At 37.2% G+C, this 18249-nt stretch overlaps 2 protein-coding genes and 4 pseudogenes across 2 annotated transcripts; 3 read left to right on the top strand and 3 right to left on the bottom strand.

Annotated features, from left to right (window-relative positions):
- Window positions 1-655: 655 nt before the first annotated feature.
- On the top strand, window positions 656-4218 carry LOC143601690 (serine/threonine-protein kinase SAPK2-like). Its single transcript, XM_077079036.1, has 9 exons — window positions 656-796; window positions 1367-1459; window positions 1972-2073; window positions 2663-2716; window positions 2807-2899; window positions 2995-3087; window positions 3305-3409; window positions 3499-3597; window positions 3839-4218. The coding sequence occupies exons 1-9, from the start codon at window positions 677-679 to the stop codon at window positions 4112-4114; spliced, it is 1035 nt and encodes a 344-aa protein (XP_076935151.1). The 5' UTR covers window positions 656-676; the 3' UTR covers window positions 4115-4218.
- Window positions 4219-4661: 443 nt separating this feature from the next.
- LOC143601685 (wall-associated receptor kinase-like 22 pseudogene) lies at window positions 4662-5231 on the bottom strand (annotated as a pseudogene).
- Window positions 5232-6607: 1376 nt separating this feature from the next.
- LOC143601684 (wall-associated receptor kinase 2-like) lies at window positions 6608-7513 on the bottom strand. Its single transcript, XM_077079033.1, has one exon. It carries the CDS (start codon window positions 7511-7513, stop codon window positions 6608-6610), a length of 906 nt encoding a protein of 301 aa, XP_076935148.1.
- Window positions 7514-8858: 1345 nt separating this feature from the next.
- LOC143601683 (putative wall-associated receptor kinase-like 16) lies at window positions 8859-11648 on the bottom strand (annotated as a pseudogene).
- A 206-nt stretch (window positions 11649-11854) lies between these two features.
- Window positions 11855-12688, top strand: LOC143601682 (wall-associated receptor kinase 3 pseudogene; annotated as a pseudogene).
- A 2715-nt stretch (window positions 12689-15403) lies between these two features.
- On the top strand, window positions 15404-16521 carry LOC143601686 (wall-associated receptor kinase-like 1 pseudogene; annotated as a pseudogene).
- The last annotated feature ends 1728 nt before the right edge of the window (window positions 16522-18249 follow it).

Genomic DNA, 18249 nt, shown 5'->3' with positions numbered 1-18249 from the left:
TTAGTTTATATAAACCAAGTCATGGTTAGACATTATAGATTGTGGGTGTGAGGTGCAACCGAGTTAGGGTTCATCTACATACACACGAGATGTAACCGAGTTAGGGTTCATCTAGATGCAAGCGAGTTAGGGTTCATCAAGAGTCAAATCGAAGACATGGTAATGGACGTGGTGGTGGACGTGGGAGTCATAAACCGTGGTTCACAAGGAAGGTCCAACGAAGGGGATAAACAAAAGGGTAAAAAGGATTACTCGGAAGCTAGTTCAGAAATTCTTGATGAACTTGGCTCTGATACCAATTGAAATTAAGTCCAACATAAAGAATCGAACCGAACCTTTCACTGAAAAACCCAAATCTCCTGCCAGTATATCACAAGTGATAGATACTTGGATGGTGGATTACAAATTTCAACACACTAACTAGTTTAGTTTGTACCCCTAGTTTTATCATCCAATAATAGCAAGGTATGGGCTAGTATATTAAGAAAAAAAATACTGCTCAGAATTCTTTATGTCCATCTGCTTTCTATATATAGCAAGTCACCACTAAAGTCTACTCACACTAACCCATAAAACACTTCATCATCCACCACCTAACCTTAGCAAGTTCCATTTTTGCTTACTTACAAACAAGAAAACTTGATGATTTGAGTTTCTTGATTATATTAAGGCAAACATGGAGAGATATGAATTGGTTAAAGAGATAGGGTCTGGTAATTTTGGGGTAGCAAAGCTTGTTAAGGACAAGGGGACCAATGAGTTGTTTGCTGTCAAGTTTATTGAAAGAGGCCAAAAGGTTTGTCCATTTTTTGTTCTAACAAGTTGTGTTTTTTTTTTTTTTTTTTTTTCTTTTTTGGATATTTTGATGTTTTTATTGAGTTGAATCTTAACTAATGCAAAATAATTTGTGGGCTTGATCAAGATTTCTGAAATTTGGCATTTTTTTAGTTTCTTTGAATCTTTGTAATGTTTTTATGCAAAATACTTTGTGGGCTTGATCAATTCCTTCATAAAGTTTTGATTTTTCTGTGCACTTGAAGCTTGATTAATGCAAAATAATTTGTGGGTTTGGTCAATTTCTTCATAAAGTTATTATTTTTCCTGAATCTTTTGATGTTTTAATGCACTCCATGTCTTGATTAATATAAAATACTTTTGTGGGCTTGATCAAGATTTTTGAAAATTTGTAATTTTTAGTACAGTTTTTTTTTTCTTGAAGCTTTTGATGTATATCATGCATTGCACTTGATGTCTTGATTAATGCATACCATTTACGGGTTTGATCAAGATTTTTGAAATTTTGCATTTAATGTTTTTATGCAATTCTTGTTAAGCTTGATGCAAATATTTTCTGGGCTTGATCAAGATTTTTGAACATTTTCAAATTGATGAACATGTAGAGAGGGAGATACTAAATCATAGATCTTTAAGGCATCCAAATATTATCAGATTCAAGGAGGTAAATCTTTATTCTTTATTAGATACATTATAAGATACACACCTCTTTATTCAGGCTCGTAGCTACTGGATAGGAGGTTCCGTTTCTGTTTTAATATATTCGGTCTTTAAAAAAAAATCTTCTTTATTCACTATGTGTGTGTGTGGATTTGAATCTAATGATTACATTATTATTAAGAGGTTAAAATATAGCAATTTTCATATTTAAAATTCTGTCCCCTTGTTAAAGATAACACCCTAAAAATAAAGGTTCAGTTGATTTCTGATAATTGGCTCTATTAGTTACAGGTGTACACATCCTCAATCCCAAAAAGTCAAGTTTGGCTTTATATACATAATACAAACCAAAAGCTCAAACAAGAGTTTTTCAAACTCAGAATCCAAATATTATGTACATATAATTTTTCTCTACATATATAAAAACACATTCTTGTTGATTTTGAAGTTAAAATAGTAAATAAAATGTGCAGTTTTATATATATTTTATATAGTTGCACATATTTCCTTTTTCAGGTCTTACTAACTCCTACTCATTTAGCAATAGTCATGGAGTATGCAGCAGGAGGAGAGCTTTTTCAAAGAATATGCAATGCGGGCAAATTCAGCGAGAACGAGGCACGTTTTATAAGTTTTTAATAGTTTTAGAGGTTATTTAATAAACTTTAGATTGTGGCTTTCGTCTCTGTGGTTTGTTCAAATTTGCAGTTTTAGTCAAATAGTTTCAAATTTTCGATTTTCGTTCCAGTGGTTTCATTTCATTTGCAATAAAACCTGAATTCATTAACCCCGTAAAGTCTGGTCGTTAAACCCATCAGCGTGCCCCTCACGTGAGGTGCAATTTTGTCCTTCCCCCAAATAAACCCGGTCCTAAATCGCAAACCCCCTCACGTGAGGGGCTGGGGTGTATTTGGGAGAAAAAAAGCATAAAACCGCCAATCACGTGAAGGGCATATTGATGGGTTTAATGACCAGACTTAACGGGATTAGTGACTTCGGGTTTGATTGCAAGTGAAATGAAACCACAGGGTCGAAAATCGCAAATTTAAAACTATTGGAATAAAACCACAGATTTAGACAAACCACAAGGATGAAAACCGGTTCACTCTAAACTTTATATATTATATACCTATAAGTTGCTTATTAAAAGTCAAATATGGTCAAGATTTGTTATTTTGACTTTGTTTTTTCCTGTCATTTGCACCAGGCAAGATTTTTCTTTCAACAACTTATATCAGGAGTTAGCTATTGCCATTCAATGGTAAAAACTTTATTCATTCAATTTACCATTCTACCCTTTCCATTGACAACAATATCAAGTTTAGTTCTTGATCAATTTATTGTGTTGTAGGAAATTTGTCATAGAGATCTTAAGCTTGAAAACACATTGCTAGACGGAAGCATAGCACCACGTGTTAAAATATGTGATTTTGGGTACTCAAAGGTAGTAAATTTACCACATTTTCATATTTAATTTCCATACCGGGATTATAAGATTGTATAAGATTTAATGATTAAGTTACTTTTAATTCAATCCAGTCGTCGGTTCTACATTCGCAACCGAAGTCAGCAGTTGGAACACCGGCGTACATTGCACCTGAAGTTCTTTCAAGAAAAGAATATGATGGAAAGGTGCTGCCTTTGAGCTTTTACTTGATTAATAGACGGGTCGTTGACCATTTTAGCGGTCATAGTTGACTTTTCTTTACAAACATCATTAAATTTTATTTTTGCATGATAAAATATTTTTAACTTTTAAAATCTCAATGAGAAGATTCTTTATATATATATATAGGGATTTAATACATATTTCTTTTATAAGTTTAGTTTTTTTTCGTTTCATTTGTAGCTTGCAGATGTTTGGTCATGTGGGGTTACTTTATATGTGATGCTAGTCGGGGAGTATCCGTTTGGAGATCCGGATGATCCAAAGAACTTTAGAACAACTATTTGTGTGAGTAATATTAGAAGTACTACATATTTCCAAAAATTTCATATCATGATCTTTATTTAAGTATTTAAACTTGGTTTGGTTTATGATAGCGGATACTTAGTGCTCAATACGTTATACCGGACAGTGTAGAAATATCATTAGAATGCAAGCATCTTCTTTATCGAATATTCGTTGCCAACCCTGAAAAGGTAAGAATTTCATGCATTTCTTGTTCATTTCTTTTTTAACATCGTAAATAATTAATGTATCAAACATCATTAAAGATAACCAAAATGGAAATCATTTTTTTTCTAACTAAACGGGTCAGAATTGCCACTTTTGCGCAATAGCTACTAGCAAAGATTACTCTAATTGTAGTCATTTTGATAATGGAAGTAAATGTTGCAACTTTAGATAGTATTTATTTATCTTTAATACATTTTTATGCAGAGAATTACCATTCAAGAAATCCAAATGCACCCATGGTTCTTAAAAAACTTGCCTATAGATTTAATGGAAGGTGCAAGCTCGAACAGCACAAGTTCAAACGATGCGAGTCAAAACATTGATGAAATATTGTCGATAATTCAAGAGGCAAGAACGCGTCCTGGGCCGCTAAATGATGGATCACCTCAACTTCTTGGTGATAGTATGGATTTTGATGATTTGGATGATTCAGAAATTGAAGACATAGACATAAGTGATGATTATGGTTGCTCATTGTGAGGATATCTTGTGAGCTCTTATATGAATTGTTATTGGATTTATAAAATATATAATGTAATAAGATCTTGTTAGCCGTCTTGATTCCGGTATCATGCAAAGATTTATCCTTCAGAAACTTTTGAACAGTATATGATGATATATTTAGCAGATTCTTATTACTGATAATATTTAGACCCTTTCTACTTCTGATACATGGTTTATAGATTTTTTAAAAAATATCATCATATCATCGTACTCCATAAATCCCACCAATAGCAAACCTATTGAAGGGTCTGAAGAGGGTAAGATGTAGACAACCTTACCTCTACCCCGTAGGAATAGAGAGGCAGCTTCCGTTGAGACCCTCGGCTCGATAGTAGTTTTGCATCAAGCCTTGGACATAAAGGCACATAAAACACAACCATTTGGACACCGGCTGATTGGTGCATGTACTTTTGTCTTTCGACAATCAACGCCAAATATCTATCATACAATATCTTTTTATGTATTATATGGCATTCTAAACCAAGTAGACACTAGTTAATTCAAAACAAACCAGATGGACTGTTCACTGATAGAAATCATTATGAACGATTGATCGTCTTAGTTGTTCAAGCTCCTCTTTCACTGCCTTCATGTTCGGCCTTTTCTTTCCCTCTAGTTCGATACAGTCTTTTGCAAGCTTAGCGACGTATTTAATATGCTCATTTATCCCATCTTTCCTAACTTGATCATCAAGAATTTGTATCAAGCAACCTCTTTCCAACGACGAGACGAAATACATTGCCAAACCCAAATCACTTTCACTTCCATCACACGAAAAGACTTTTCTACCCGTGAGCAACTCCACAAGAACCATGCCAAAGCTATAAACGTCGCTCTTCTCTGTCAAAATTCCTGAACGAAAGTACTTGGGATCTATGTACCCAAGAGTCCCATGCACCATTGTTTGTATGTGAGTCTGGTCCATAGGAATGAACCGCGAGATCCCAAAATCAGAAACTTTAGCAGTGTAGTCATTGGATAAAAGTATGTTTGACGACTTAATGTCTCTGTGAATAATTTGTGTGGTTGAGTGTATATGAGCAATGGCTTCTGCCGTCTGTGTGGCTATATTAAGACGTCTTTCGAACGTCATGGTAGATGCATATTCTTTTTCATGTAGGTGGTGAAAGACGGTTTTATTGGTTACAAACTCGTAAACAAGAAGAGGAGCCGGTGTTTCTAGGCAACAACCCAAGAGTCTTACAATATTCGGATGGCTAGTTTCCGATAGAACTTCTCGTTAAAAAATGTTAGATAACTTAGTATAGTTGTATGACTTGTCAACCAATGTAAATTATAATATACATCAAACAAGTTAGGAGGTGCGCAATGCACCATTATTTGAGTTTATTATGCTCTTCGGGGGCAAAGCCCCTGAGCAAGGGGTTCCAACCCCCTTGTCAAGGGCTCAATGGTAGCACCCTGGTCCAATGGTAGTATCTAGTTGTGATCAAATTCTAATATTCAAAATTGTGACATACGAAATTGCTCCATCTCCTTCACTTTAGGTACGTGGGTGGGATCGACTCATCTTCATCAATCACATGCAAACACAAACACTTGTATTTATTTATTTATTTATTTATTTATTTATTTGTTTAAATATTGTTAAACCACAAGGCGCTAGTTAAGAGTGCGTTAGTTAATTTAAGCCTCACTGCCTATTTGGGATTTATTTATGTGATACTTTAACTAACACTTTCTTGCAAGCTCACAACACGCCAAATGTTTAATCAATCCGACCCATTTCCAGTTCCAATGACACAAATTTTATGGATCGTGTAAGTTATATAAAAAATGCGTTTACACTCACCGATATATAAAGTATTTCCAAGTGACCTAGCAGCTTGTATATAAGAACAACCACTTCCATGTTTACTGTCGTCGCCACTCTTACCTAAGGGGCATGTACAATCGTAACTCCCATTCGTATTAATACAACCATATATGCAATCATGTAGATCTCCTTCGCACTCATTGATATCTGAATAAACGAAAAAACATTAAAAAACCCGTCCTCAACATATAGTGCATGTTTTTCTTGAAATCTTGTTGTAGTATTAAACTACTATTAACTAAACACATATGGATCAAGATATAGTGAGTTAGTTATAATATTTTGACAGTTTGTATGACAGTTAATTAAACTATTTAGTTTAACGTTTTGTAATTTGACAGTTTATGGTTTTATTTGTTAATCTAGACAATTTTCAGCTTTACAATTAGATTTTAATTGGTAAAAAATCTGAAAAAATTATAATTTAAAAAAAAAAACTGAAAATTTAATATCTATACCGACCACATGTCGTTGTTAAATGTATTTTTGAAAAAACCCTATGCCGACCATATATCGTCAGTAAGAGTTTTTTATTTTTAATTTTACATTTATTTTTAAATGAGGGAGAAAGTTGTGACAAAACTTTTTGCGATCACTAGTGGTCGGGAAAGGTATATGTATACCGACCAATTTTATACCGACCACCAGTTTGACTTATTGGGACCGTTTTCTATTGACCAACCTATACTGACCACATGTGGTCGGTAAATACGGTCTGACCAAAGCAATTTTCTTGTACACGAATTACCTTGACAACCATTTGGGAGGTACGGATTACCTTGGTACCCTGAAGCACAACGACAATTATACCCATTGCCGTATTCTTTTGTAATGCATACACTATTCTCTTTACAAACATAGCTCGTTGTATTCTTTTGTGAATTTAGACAATAAGTAGTCCCAACTGCCCATTCAAGAACCGCAGGCAAAGACCGATTTAGCATGCTATCAAAATCGGTATGGCGAAACGTGTATTGATCTTTCTGAACAATAAACGCGTATGAGCAGTTATTGAAACTCCAATTCCCTAGTTTCCCTTTATTTGTTTGTGAGCGGATAAGAAATCTTGACATAGTATATGGGAGTGGTAGCTGCCTACAACCATAGCCAAAACATGTTGCATCATATGAAGAGTTACATGTGCTCATTGATGCACCTCCTGTTATGTACTCTTCACCGTCGATTGTCATGATGTCAGCTCTAGTGTCGCAACCGACAGTAGTTAAGAGGTTCTTGTCTCTTGAGAGAGAGAACCTTCTCAACCAGATTTGCAAGTCTGATCCGCTACGTTTATGAGTGCTATTGTAACATGAGTAAGTCATGACTGGAAAAGCGCCACGCATAAAACCGTCTAGTGAGATGTCTAAAAGTGTAAAAGGGTTTCCATACAACCTTAGAGTTGTACAATTTACCCTGTAGTCTCTGTCCAGATAGCAGTTCTCTTCTATCCCGAAAGGATATGGAATCGTAATTTTCCCACATTTATCTGAGCAGCCAGGCAGTGATTGAACTACTTGAGATTCTGCTAATTTCACCATTAATAGTATCATGATCAGTACTGCGAAATATTGCTGAAGCATTTTATGTAAGAGTAACTTTTGTAGTCATATGAGAATACCTCTGATTATAATTAGTACAACACTGATTCGGTACCGGTAGTGCAAGAATACCGAAAACAAGTTGTATCGAAACCAAAAAGCATAAAAAATAATGTTGATGGTGAGAGAGAGAACTCCATGATGGTGAACTCCTAAGAAGTGTCTACTCAGGCAACCAAAAACAAATCGACGAGCTACCCGTGAGCAAATTAAGAGGACATATTGGTAATATCAAGGCCGGACGGACAAATCTTTCACACACACACACATATATATATATGTATATATTTTGAAAGAAACGATATAACCGATGTTGATTTGTTTTATTTCTAGCTTGTAAACTCTTAAATTTAAGAGCCTACCTCGGAGGTTGCTAAAACAAATTAAGATGCATTTGACTGTTTGCTTGTGTTTTGAAGATAAGAACATGAATCTTTTGTCCCAAAGTGCATTTAAGGTGAAAATTTGTCTGCTCATTCATCAATACTTTAATTTTGTTTTATTTTAAATTAATATCTCATTGTTATCATCAAGAAATGTTGACAGCCTTAATTATCATCACTATCCCAATGTTATCGATGAGTTATATATATAACTATTATTAGGGAATTTTTATTTTAGAAATTTCTAAAGTAATCACATAACAAATTTACATAAACTGTTATACATCTATGGGTAATCACTAATCACAATTTCAATCCGCGAAGAGTTTTCTCCCACATAGCCTTGTACGTGTGTCAAAAACGGTCGATATGAGGTTAAACTGAACGCCAAACCATTTCCCAATCAGCTTTATCGTAGCCAAATCATTGATCATGCCAAGCCAGTTAGTTCACATGTTAGAGTCAAACTCATAGTCAATTCGTTTGTGCAATTGTGCATGCTTGTGAATGAGAATCTAGGATTTGAAAGAATGTACCACCTTTTGATTAACTCATTGCGTATATATAAAAATGTACATTTGAAGCTATTAACAAACGAGGATCCTTCATGTAATAAGTTATATATATTAGACTATGATTTATAAACTAAACTTCAATAAAATTTGTATATTTGTTTATTTTATTATCGATGTTATGTATTTCTTTATTAGATAAGCGGTTGCTATGCGAATTTGACGGCCTAAGAAGGAAAGACACTGAATTGGTTGAAGACTATGGAAAATTGATGAAGAGAAAATTGATGCAGGTCATACTATCGAAAAAATTTAAATAATAAGAAATCTAGGAATACAAATTACAAAGTGAAGACTTTGCCAATAGAAAAAGAATGCAATGGTCACGGTTCACTGATAGAAATCATTATGAACAATAGATCGTCTTAGTTGTTCAAGCTCCCCTTTCACTGTCTTCATGTTCGGCCTTTTCTTTCCCTCTAGCTCGATACAGTTTTTTGCAAGCTTGGCGACATATTTAATACGCTCATTGATCCCGTCTTTTTTAACTTGATCATCAAGAATTTGTATCAAGCAACCTCTTTCCAACGACGAGACAAAAAACATTGCCAAACCCAAATCACTTTCACTTCCATCACACGAAAAGACTTTTCTACCCGTGAGCAGCTCCACAAGAACCATGCCAAAGCTATAAACGTCACTCTTCTCCGTCAAAATTCCTGATCGAAAGTACTCGGGATCTATGTACCCAAGAGTCCCATGCACCATTGTTTGTATATGAGTCTGGTCCATAGGAATGAACCGTGAGATCCCAAAATCAGAAACTTTAGCAGTGTAGTCATCGGATAAAAGTATGTTTGACGACTTTATGTCTCTATGAATTATTTGTGTAGTTGAGTGTATATGAGTAATGGCTTCTGCCGTCTGTGTGGCTATATTAAGACGTCTTTCGAATGTCATGGTAGATGCATAGTCTTTTTCATGTAGGTGGTGAAAGACGGTTTTATTGGTTACAAACTCGTAAACAAGAAGAGGAGCCGGTGTTTCTAGGCAACAACCCAAGAGTCTTACAATATTCGGATGGCTAGTTTCCGATAGCATGATCACCTCGTTATAAATTGCTCGATTTGGTTGTTGTCAATACACTTGGACTTTTTAATGGCAACCATTGTCTTATCTTCTAATGTACCTTTATAAACCGTACCGTAGCCTCCTTGACCTATGACATTGGTTTTATGAAAGTTATTGGTTGCTTTTTCAAGAACTCTTGCTGCAAAAATCTTGGCCGTGTGGGCGGATTGTTTAGATTCAAAGAGTATTTTCTGCAAAATCAAGCCACCGTTTTTCTTGAAAAACATCGTCTTTGTCTTTGCGATCCTCCTTTGTTTGAGTCCCCAGTACAAGATAAGTGTTAACATAACCGAAGTAGCCGTACCCATGATGATGCCTGCAAATTGATAAACATTCTTATTAGCAACAGTTTTTACATCACAATGTTAATGTTAAGTGATCATAATGTTAAGCCTCTAGTTTTGTTCATTTGCATGTTGATCATGTATATGCTTTTAGAAGTTATATGAAAAACATGATTAGACTCACTGGTATATAAGGTCTTTCCAAGTGACTTAGCAGCTTCTAAATAAGAACAACCACTTCCATGCTCTCTACCGTCACCCCCTTTCCCCAAGGGGCAAAAGCAATTGTAGCTACCGTTTGTGTTAACACATCGGTATGTCCCGTATATGCAATCATTTAGAGCGCCTTCGCACTCGTTTATATCTGTAAAACATCAAAACTCATCCTAAATGGTGCATTTGTTTATTTAAATCTTGTAATAATATCTTGTAATAATATTAACCAAAAACAGTAGAATCACGGTCTCACTGGGAGCAACCTATCTATCAGGGGAAATATATACCCCCATCCCACCTTCCCCAAACCCTACGAGTAGCTTATTTTATTAATGAGATCTTACTAGGCACGTTTGTTTGTTATAATAACTAAACGGAAAAGTACCAGGGCCGTCTCCGAGAATTTAAATACCTCGGTCGAGCCAAAATATAAAGTCCTGTAGGCCTTAACGAAATTTTTTTATTCGCTAATGTACATGGATAAAACTTTTATCAACCGCTTTATTATAAGCAGAAACCATTCCGAGCATGTAATTATCTCATAAACCGTTGCAAATAACCTTATTTTTAACACCAAAAAACATATATATGTAATATGTATATAAACTTCTTGTGCCCCCAAAACTTATGTGCCCCGGTCGATGGTGCGACTCGCACACCCTCTGAGCCTCCCATGCTGAAAACACATATAACGCTTACCTTGGCAGCCATTCGGGAGGTAGGGGTTACCTTGGTACCCTGGAGCACAAAGACAAGTATAACCCCTTTTCTTTCTGGAATAATAGTGATCAATACATACACTATTCTCTTTACACATATAGCTTGTTTTATTCTTTTGTGAATGCTCACAATCATTTCTCCCAACTGACCATTCGAGAGCCACTGGTAGAGGCCGATTTAGCATGTTATCGAAATCAGTTTCATAAAATGTGTATTGACCTCTCTGAACAATAAACGCGTATGAGCAGTTATTGAAACCCCAAGTCCCTACTTTCCCCGTGTTTCTTTGTGAACAGATACGAAATTTTGACATTCTCGCAGGAAGTGGTACCTGCCTACACCCATAGCCATTACACGAACCGTTATGTAGCCTGTTACACTTGCCCCATGATGTACCTCCTGCTACATAGTCTTTGCCGCTAAACGACATGATGTCTGCTCTAGTATCACAACCGACAGTAGTTAAAAGGTTCAATACTTTTGATATAAAGAACTTTTTCATCCATATTATCGAGTCTGATCCGTTGAGCTTATGAGTGTTATTGTAACACGAATAGGCCATTGGCAAAACGCCATGTATAACACCGTCTAGTGATATGTCTAAGAGTTTAAATCCATCGTGGCGATACAACGTTAGTGTTGTACAATTTACCTTGTAGTATTTTTCCATGTAGCAGCCCTCTTCTATCCCAAATGGATATGGAATAGTAATGTTCCCACATTTATCCGAGCAGCCGGGCAGCGATTGAACTGCTTGGGATACCGCTTTCTTTCTTGATAGTATTGCGATCAGTACTGTGAAATGCTGAAGCAGCAGCATCGTCGTCATCGTCATTAGTAACTCAAGAAAAACTATAGTTCTAGATTCACATTACACATTATATATTGTATTTTAGGGTGTCCGGTTTCACAAGCAGTGGTTTCTATGATTTAAAACCTACAGAAATGATATAACAGATATAGATTGGCCTGTTTTTGTTTTACTTCTTGGATATTAATAGTTAAAATTTAGTGGCTTGGAGTTACTAAACAAAGATGGATTTGGCTGTTGTGCATGTTCTTTTGTATGTTGGATGTATTATTGTTGCCGATCATCGCATCAGGTATAAGCTTGCAGACATGGGAACTGCAACTTCTTTTGTGTTAACGCTTATACTATATTGGGGACTCAAACAAAGGAGGATCGTGAAGACAAAGGAGATGTTTTTTAAGAAAAACGGCGGCTTAATTTTACACAAAATTCTCTTTGAATCTAAGCAATCTACCCACAGGCCAAGACGTTTGCAGCAAGGAGGCTATGGTATGGTTTATAAAGGTACATTAGAAGATAAGGCAATGGTTGCCATTAAAAAGTCGTCTATTGACAAAAACCAAATCGATCAATTTGTTAATGAGGTGATCATACTATCGGAAACTAGCCATCCGAATATTGCAAGGCTCTTGGGTTGTTGCCTAGAAACACCGACTACTCTTCTTGTGTATGAGTTTGTAACCAATAAAACCGTCTTTCACCACCTACATGAAAAAGAAAATGCATCTTCCATGGCATTCGGAAGGCGTCTTAATATAGCCACACAGACGGCAGAAGCCATTGCTCATATACACTCAACTACACAAATAATTCATAGAGACATTAAGTCATCAAACATACTTTTATCCGATGACTACACTGCTAAAGTTTCTGATTTTGGGATCTCGCGGTTCATTCCTATGGACCAGACTCACATACAAACAATGGTGCATGGGACTCTTGGGTACATAGATCCTGAGTACTTTCGATCAGGAGTTTTGACAGAGAAGAGTGACGTTAATAGCTTTGGCATGGTTCTTGTGGAGCTGCTCGCGGGTAGAAAATGTCTTTTCGTGTGATGGAAGTGAAAGTGATTTGGGTCTCACAATGTTTTTTTGCTTGATATAAATTCTTGATGATCAAGTTAAAAAAGATGGGATCAATGAGCATATTAAATACGTTGCCAAGCTTGCAAAAGACTGTATCGAGCTAGAGGGAAAGAAAAGGCCGAACATGAAGGCAGTGAAAGATCGAGGAGCTTGACCGAATGAGACAATCGTTCATAAATGTTTCTATCAGTGATCTTTAATAATTGTATTCATTTTTTATTGGCCAAGTCTTCCTTTTGTAGAGTCTTTTGATATTAATTTGCATACATGAATACATGGTACATATGATACATATAGCAACAAGTGCATAGTTATAGGCAATATTATAGGAATTAAGTTGGAAAGCTCAACAACCATTGACTAACATAATCCTCTAGAATATTCTCACTATTTTGAATTTAAACAAAATAATGTATGGGAACATTATTTTATGTTATGGTATTAATAATTTGTATTCCTAGATTGCCACCAAATTCATCAATTTTCTCTTCACTTAAGCATAATTGATTGACAATTACAATCATCGGGTTAAAATTGTCTTCAACTAATTCAATGTCTTACATTCTTAGAGCATCATATTCGCATTGCACATACTGTAGTCAAGCTCGTAGAATGCTGCCTAGAAACAAATGTTCTTTTACTAGCTTAGCTTACGTCTGATTCGTTAACCGTGACCGAACGGTTCTTAAATAGCCATTAATCCGTATTGTTCTACCTTTTTTCAATTAATTATCGGGTTAACTTCCCAAGATTTTATTTAAACCAAGTTAATTATCGGTTTATTTACTCCATTCATATGTACTAATATCTTAACGGTTGAAGTTGATATAAACATCATACGAATAATTCATTGTAGCGGATTTTTTTGATTTAATGGATTTCATGCTAACACGGATTTTAACAATATAAGTTTCCTGTAATTTAACTTGCATTTAGCTAGTAACAGTGTAAGAATAACTAACACTTCAACCCACTAGATTTAACAAACAAAAGGATAAGACTGATTCAGATTATAATATCTTTCAAGCAATTATGCCTTTCAACCATGTCAACCACAGTATATATTTTGTTGTTTTCTTGGCTTGCAATGAATCTTGACAAGATTCAGTACTTAATTAATTCCAATTATAGTAATATAGTAGCCGGCCAAGTCGTTTTCTCCTCTATTTATTACATGTAAATCAGATCCGTGATGCCTATAAATAAGAAAACAAACAAGAAAACAATGAATAAACAAAAACATTAACCATGAGATTTCACATACTGCTTCAAATGTTGTTCTTGACCTTTGTTTTGATGTCGAATTCCACACTCAAGAGTCGAGGCACGCCCGGGCCATCTGAATGTTCCAACATATGTGGCAACATCACCATTCCCTACCCTTTTGGAATGGAAGAAAACTGTTACCTTGACAAATTTTACAAGGTAAGTTGTAACACGACTACAGGGAGGGTTTCCATAGCTAATATGAGCGTAGATGTCGTAAACATAACACTTGACGGTCATATACATGCTCTATCACATGTTGGTCGCGCCTATTACACAGAGAGCGGCCAGCATATTGTAGACGAATCGCTAGTGAGATTATCAAGGTTCCCCCTTTCTGTGGGTCGGAACATGCTCGTTACTTTTGGTTGTTATACTGATTCGGAGATCAAGACTAAAGTTGAATATAAAGCCATCTGCCCCACATTGTGTGGAGATTGCCTTCACAATGCGTCATGTTCGGGAAAAATCAATTGTTGCGAAAGTGGGAAGATAGAACTTAAACAACTTACAAGTTTCCATCTTCATTTACAAATGCACCAACCTTATATCACTATAAAAAACAATTATACCAACCGCAGCTATGCAATAGTTGTTGAAGATGGTCGATATAACTTCTCATCGATCGATGTCTATGACTTGTCAATGGAGAAGCCCGGGTCATATGAAATGATGCTAGATTGGACGGTAGGTAATACAAGATGCCAAGAAGCTCAAAAGAACACAAGGAGGTACTTGTGTAAAGAAAGAAGCGAGTGTTTTGATTCTAATAACGCCAATGGCTATCGTTGCAGTTGCTCCCATGGTTATTGAGGAAATCCATTCCTTGAAAACAGTTGCCAAGGTATCTATTTTTGCGTATCTTAAAATCTCGAAGTATCTTTAGGTTTTATATATTGGGTGTAACTAGTGTTTGAATGTCTATATATCTTCTATTGATTAGATGTTAATGAATGTGAAGACGACAGTCTAAACGACTGCACATATCAATGTCACAACACTGCTGGAAGTTATACTTGTCACTGTCCAAAGGGTCACATTGGTGATGGTCGAAAGGGTGGAACGGGTTGCAAAAGAAAAGAGACAAATGTAGAGAAAGTTGGTCTCTATATCGGTAACTAATCACATAATTTATTTTGGAAGTTTAGAGTTTTGCTAATTACTTATGACCGCCGTTTTAAGAAGTTGCCATTGTTAGAGTTATTTGGATCGGAACAAAGGCGAAAAACATAAGTCAAAAAGAAAATTTCATGAAAAGAGATTATTTTTTAGAATTGTCATGTTAGATTTGTTTTGTTTATTTGCTTGAGTTTGAGTTCGAATTGTCTATTTATACCGCGACTTAATTTCAAGAAATGCCCATAAGTACTTAACAAACTATTCAAAATGTTTTACGTTTATAATTTATTCAGAGAAGGTTTCTCGTTTGTTAACTGCTTAAACAAGTAACTAAAATATAATCATATGTAGGCACCGTCATGGGCGTCATCATAACATCTCTCACGATGTTCGTATCCTATTATTTGTTGAAACAACGACGCGTAGCAAAAAAGAAAGACGCGTTATTTAAGAGAAACGGAGGTACGATTTTCAAGAAGTTACTATCGGAATGTGAAGGATCGACAAAAATTGTCAAAATTTTCACCGAAGAAGAACTAAAAAAGGCAACCAAAAACTTCAATCCGAACAATATCATTAGCCAAGGAGCTTTTGGGACCGTTTTCAAAGGGATTATGATAGATAACACCGTGGTGGCGATCAAGAAGTCAAAGGTAGCTGATCCAAACCAAGTCGAACAGTTTGTTAACGAGGTGGTACTTTTGTCACAAATCAACCATCCTAATATAGTTAGGCTCATCGGATGCTGTCTCGAAACAGATGTTCCTTTACTAGCCTATGAGTTCGTAATCAATGAGACGTTGCACCATCACTTACACGAGAAATCACGAGGTTCTTTGCTGACATGGAGATTGAGGTTGAATATAGCAGTTGAAGCTGCAGGAGCTCTAGCTTATATGCATTCTACTAATAAAGTCATACACCGAGATATTAAATCTTCTAACATACTGTTGAATGATGACTATACGGTTAAAATTTCAGATTTTGGGATATCACAGTCTATTCCTAAAGATAAAACACAAGTCTCCACGGCCATGCGAGGGACACTTGGATACATAGACCCTGAATATTTCAGTACGGGTATTTTAACTCAGAAGAGTGACATTTATAGCTTTGGGGTTTTACTTGCGGAGTTGCTCACCGGAGAGAAAGTGAACTCTCCCGAGGCGATTAAAAGAGGCAGGTCCCTTGGAGATCATTTTGTAATATCACTAACTAATGATCTTCTATTTGAAATACTAGATGATCCAGTGAAGCACGACGGTAGACCTGACAAACTTTATCAAGTTGCTCGGCTTGTCAAATCGTGTCTAGAGCATGAGGGCAAGTCAAGGCCTACTGTCGAAGCACGAAATGAATCTAACCTGATCCATGACGATGTTTCCACGGATTTTCGAGATGAACGAACCACGTCTTGATCTTCTTCAGCGGCTGCGCCGGCGACCTGGCGGCGGACCTGCGATGGCTTTTGGGGGTGTGGAGGTGACTGCTAAGATATCCTGAGGATTTCTTGTTCACAGACACAAAAAGTGGTGGTGGCTCTTATTGAGCATCCCCCTAATAAGGAGGTGGAGACCTCCTTATATAGAGAGTCTCATGGCCACCATCATGATACCCTAATGGGCCTAGCCCAGTTAGGGTTACCTCCACAAAACCCCCTCAGCCCAATAACATTGTATTAGTCCATGTAATAAAATAAGCCAAACATAATAGATTTAGGGTCGTAGAACCGGGTTTTAGTACCATACCCCTACAAGCCCCCCAAGTCCAGTGTTGCTCCTGGGCGCGCAAGCGTCTAGGTGGAGCGCTGGACTTTATAAGGTGTGAGGCGGTTTTTTCCCTTTTCTTTGGCCTTGTCTTTATTGTCTGAGTTTTGGGAGGTTTTCCCCATGATGGTGACAAGTTGCAAAAACAATGAAGCCTGCGCGTGAGGCGGCTTACGAGCTATAATAATAGAGCCTGCGCGAGTTGCGGCTTACGAGCTGTAATAATAACGAAGCTTGCGCGTGAGGCGGCTTACGAGCTATGAGAATAATAATGCCTGCGTGCGAGAGGCGACTTACGAGCTAAGAATAATAAAGCCTGCGCGCGAGAGGCGACTTACGAGCTATGAGAATAGCAAAGCCTGCGCGCGAGAGGCGTCTTATGAGCTTTGAGAATAATAATTAAGCTGGCGCGCGGGGCGACTTACAAGCTGAGAATAATAAAGCCTGCGCGCGAGGGGCGTCTTACGAGCTGTAGCATAATAAAGCCTGCGCGTGAGGCGTCTTACGAGCTAAGAATAATAAAGCCTGCGCGCGAGAGGCGACTTACGAGCTAAGAATAATAAATCCTGCGCGCGCGAGGCGTCTTACGAGCTGAGAATGATATAGCCTGCGCGTGAGGCGCCTTACGAGCTATGAGAATAATAATTAAGCTGGCGCGCGGGGCGACTTACAAGCTGAGAATAATAAAGCCTGCGCGCGAGGGGCGTCTTACGAGCTGTAGCATAATAAAGCCTGTGCGTGAGGCGTCTTACGAGCTAAGAATAATAATAACAGCTTGCGCGCGAGGCGTCTTATGAGCTGCATGAATAATAAAAAGCTTGCGCGCGAGGCGTCTTACGAGCTGAGAATGATATAGCCTGCGCGTGAGGCGCCTTACGAGCTATGAGAATAATAATGCCTGCGCGCGAGAGGCGACTTACGAGCTAAGAATAATAAAGCCTGCGCGCGAGAGGCGTCTTACGAGCTGAGAATGATAATTGAGCTGGCGCGTGAGGCGGCTTACGAGCTGTGAGAGTAATAAAGCTTGCGCGCGAGAGGCGTCTTATGAGCTTTGACAATAATAATGAAGCTGGCGCGTGAGGCGGCTTACGAGCTATAAGAAAAATGACAGCTTGCGCGCGAGGCGTCTTATGAGCTGTGTGAATAATAAAAGCTTGCGCGTGAGGCGTCTTACGAGCTATAAGAATAATAACAGCTTGCGCGCGAGGCGTCTTATGAGCTGTGAATAATAAAGGCTTGCGCGTGAGGCGTCTTACGAGCTATAATAATAATAACAGCTTGCGCGCGAGGCGTCTTATGAGCTGCATGAATAATAAAAAGCTTGCGCGCGAGGCGTCTTACGAGCTATAAGAATAATAACAGCTTGCGCGCGAGGTGTCT

The sequence above is a fragment of the Bidens hawaiensis genome, unplaced genomic scaffold (genome assembly GCF_021521415.1).
Source record: "Bidens hawaiensis isolate Kalapana, Puna unplaced genomic scaffold, B.hawaiensis_p1.1 tig00056972_1, whole genome shotgun sequence".
NCBI classification, from domain to species: Eukaryota; Viridiplantae; Streptophyta; class Magnoliopsida; order Asterales; family Asteraceae; genus Bidens; species Bidens hawaiensis.
The sequence above is the reverse complement of the archived record's forward strand: the minus strand, read 5'-3'. Positions and strand labels throughout refer to the sequence as shown.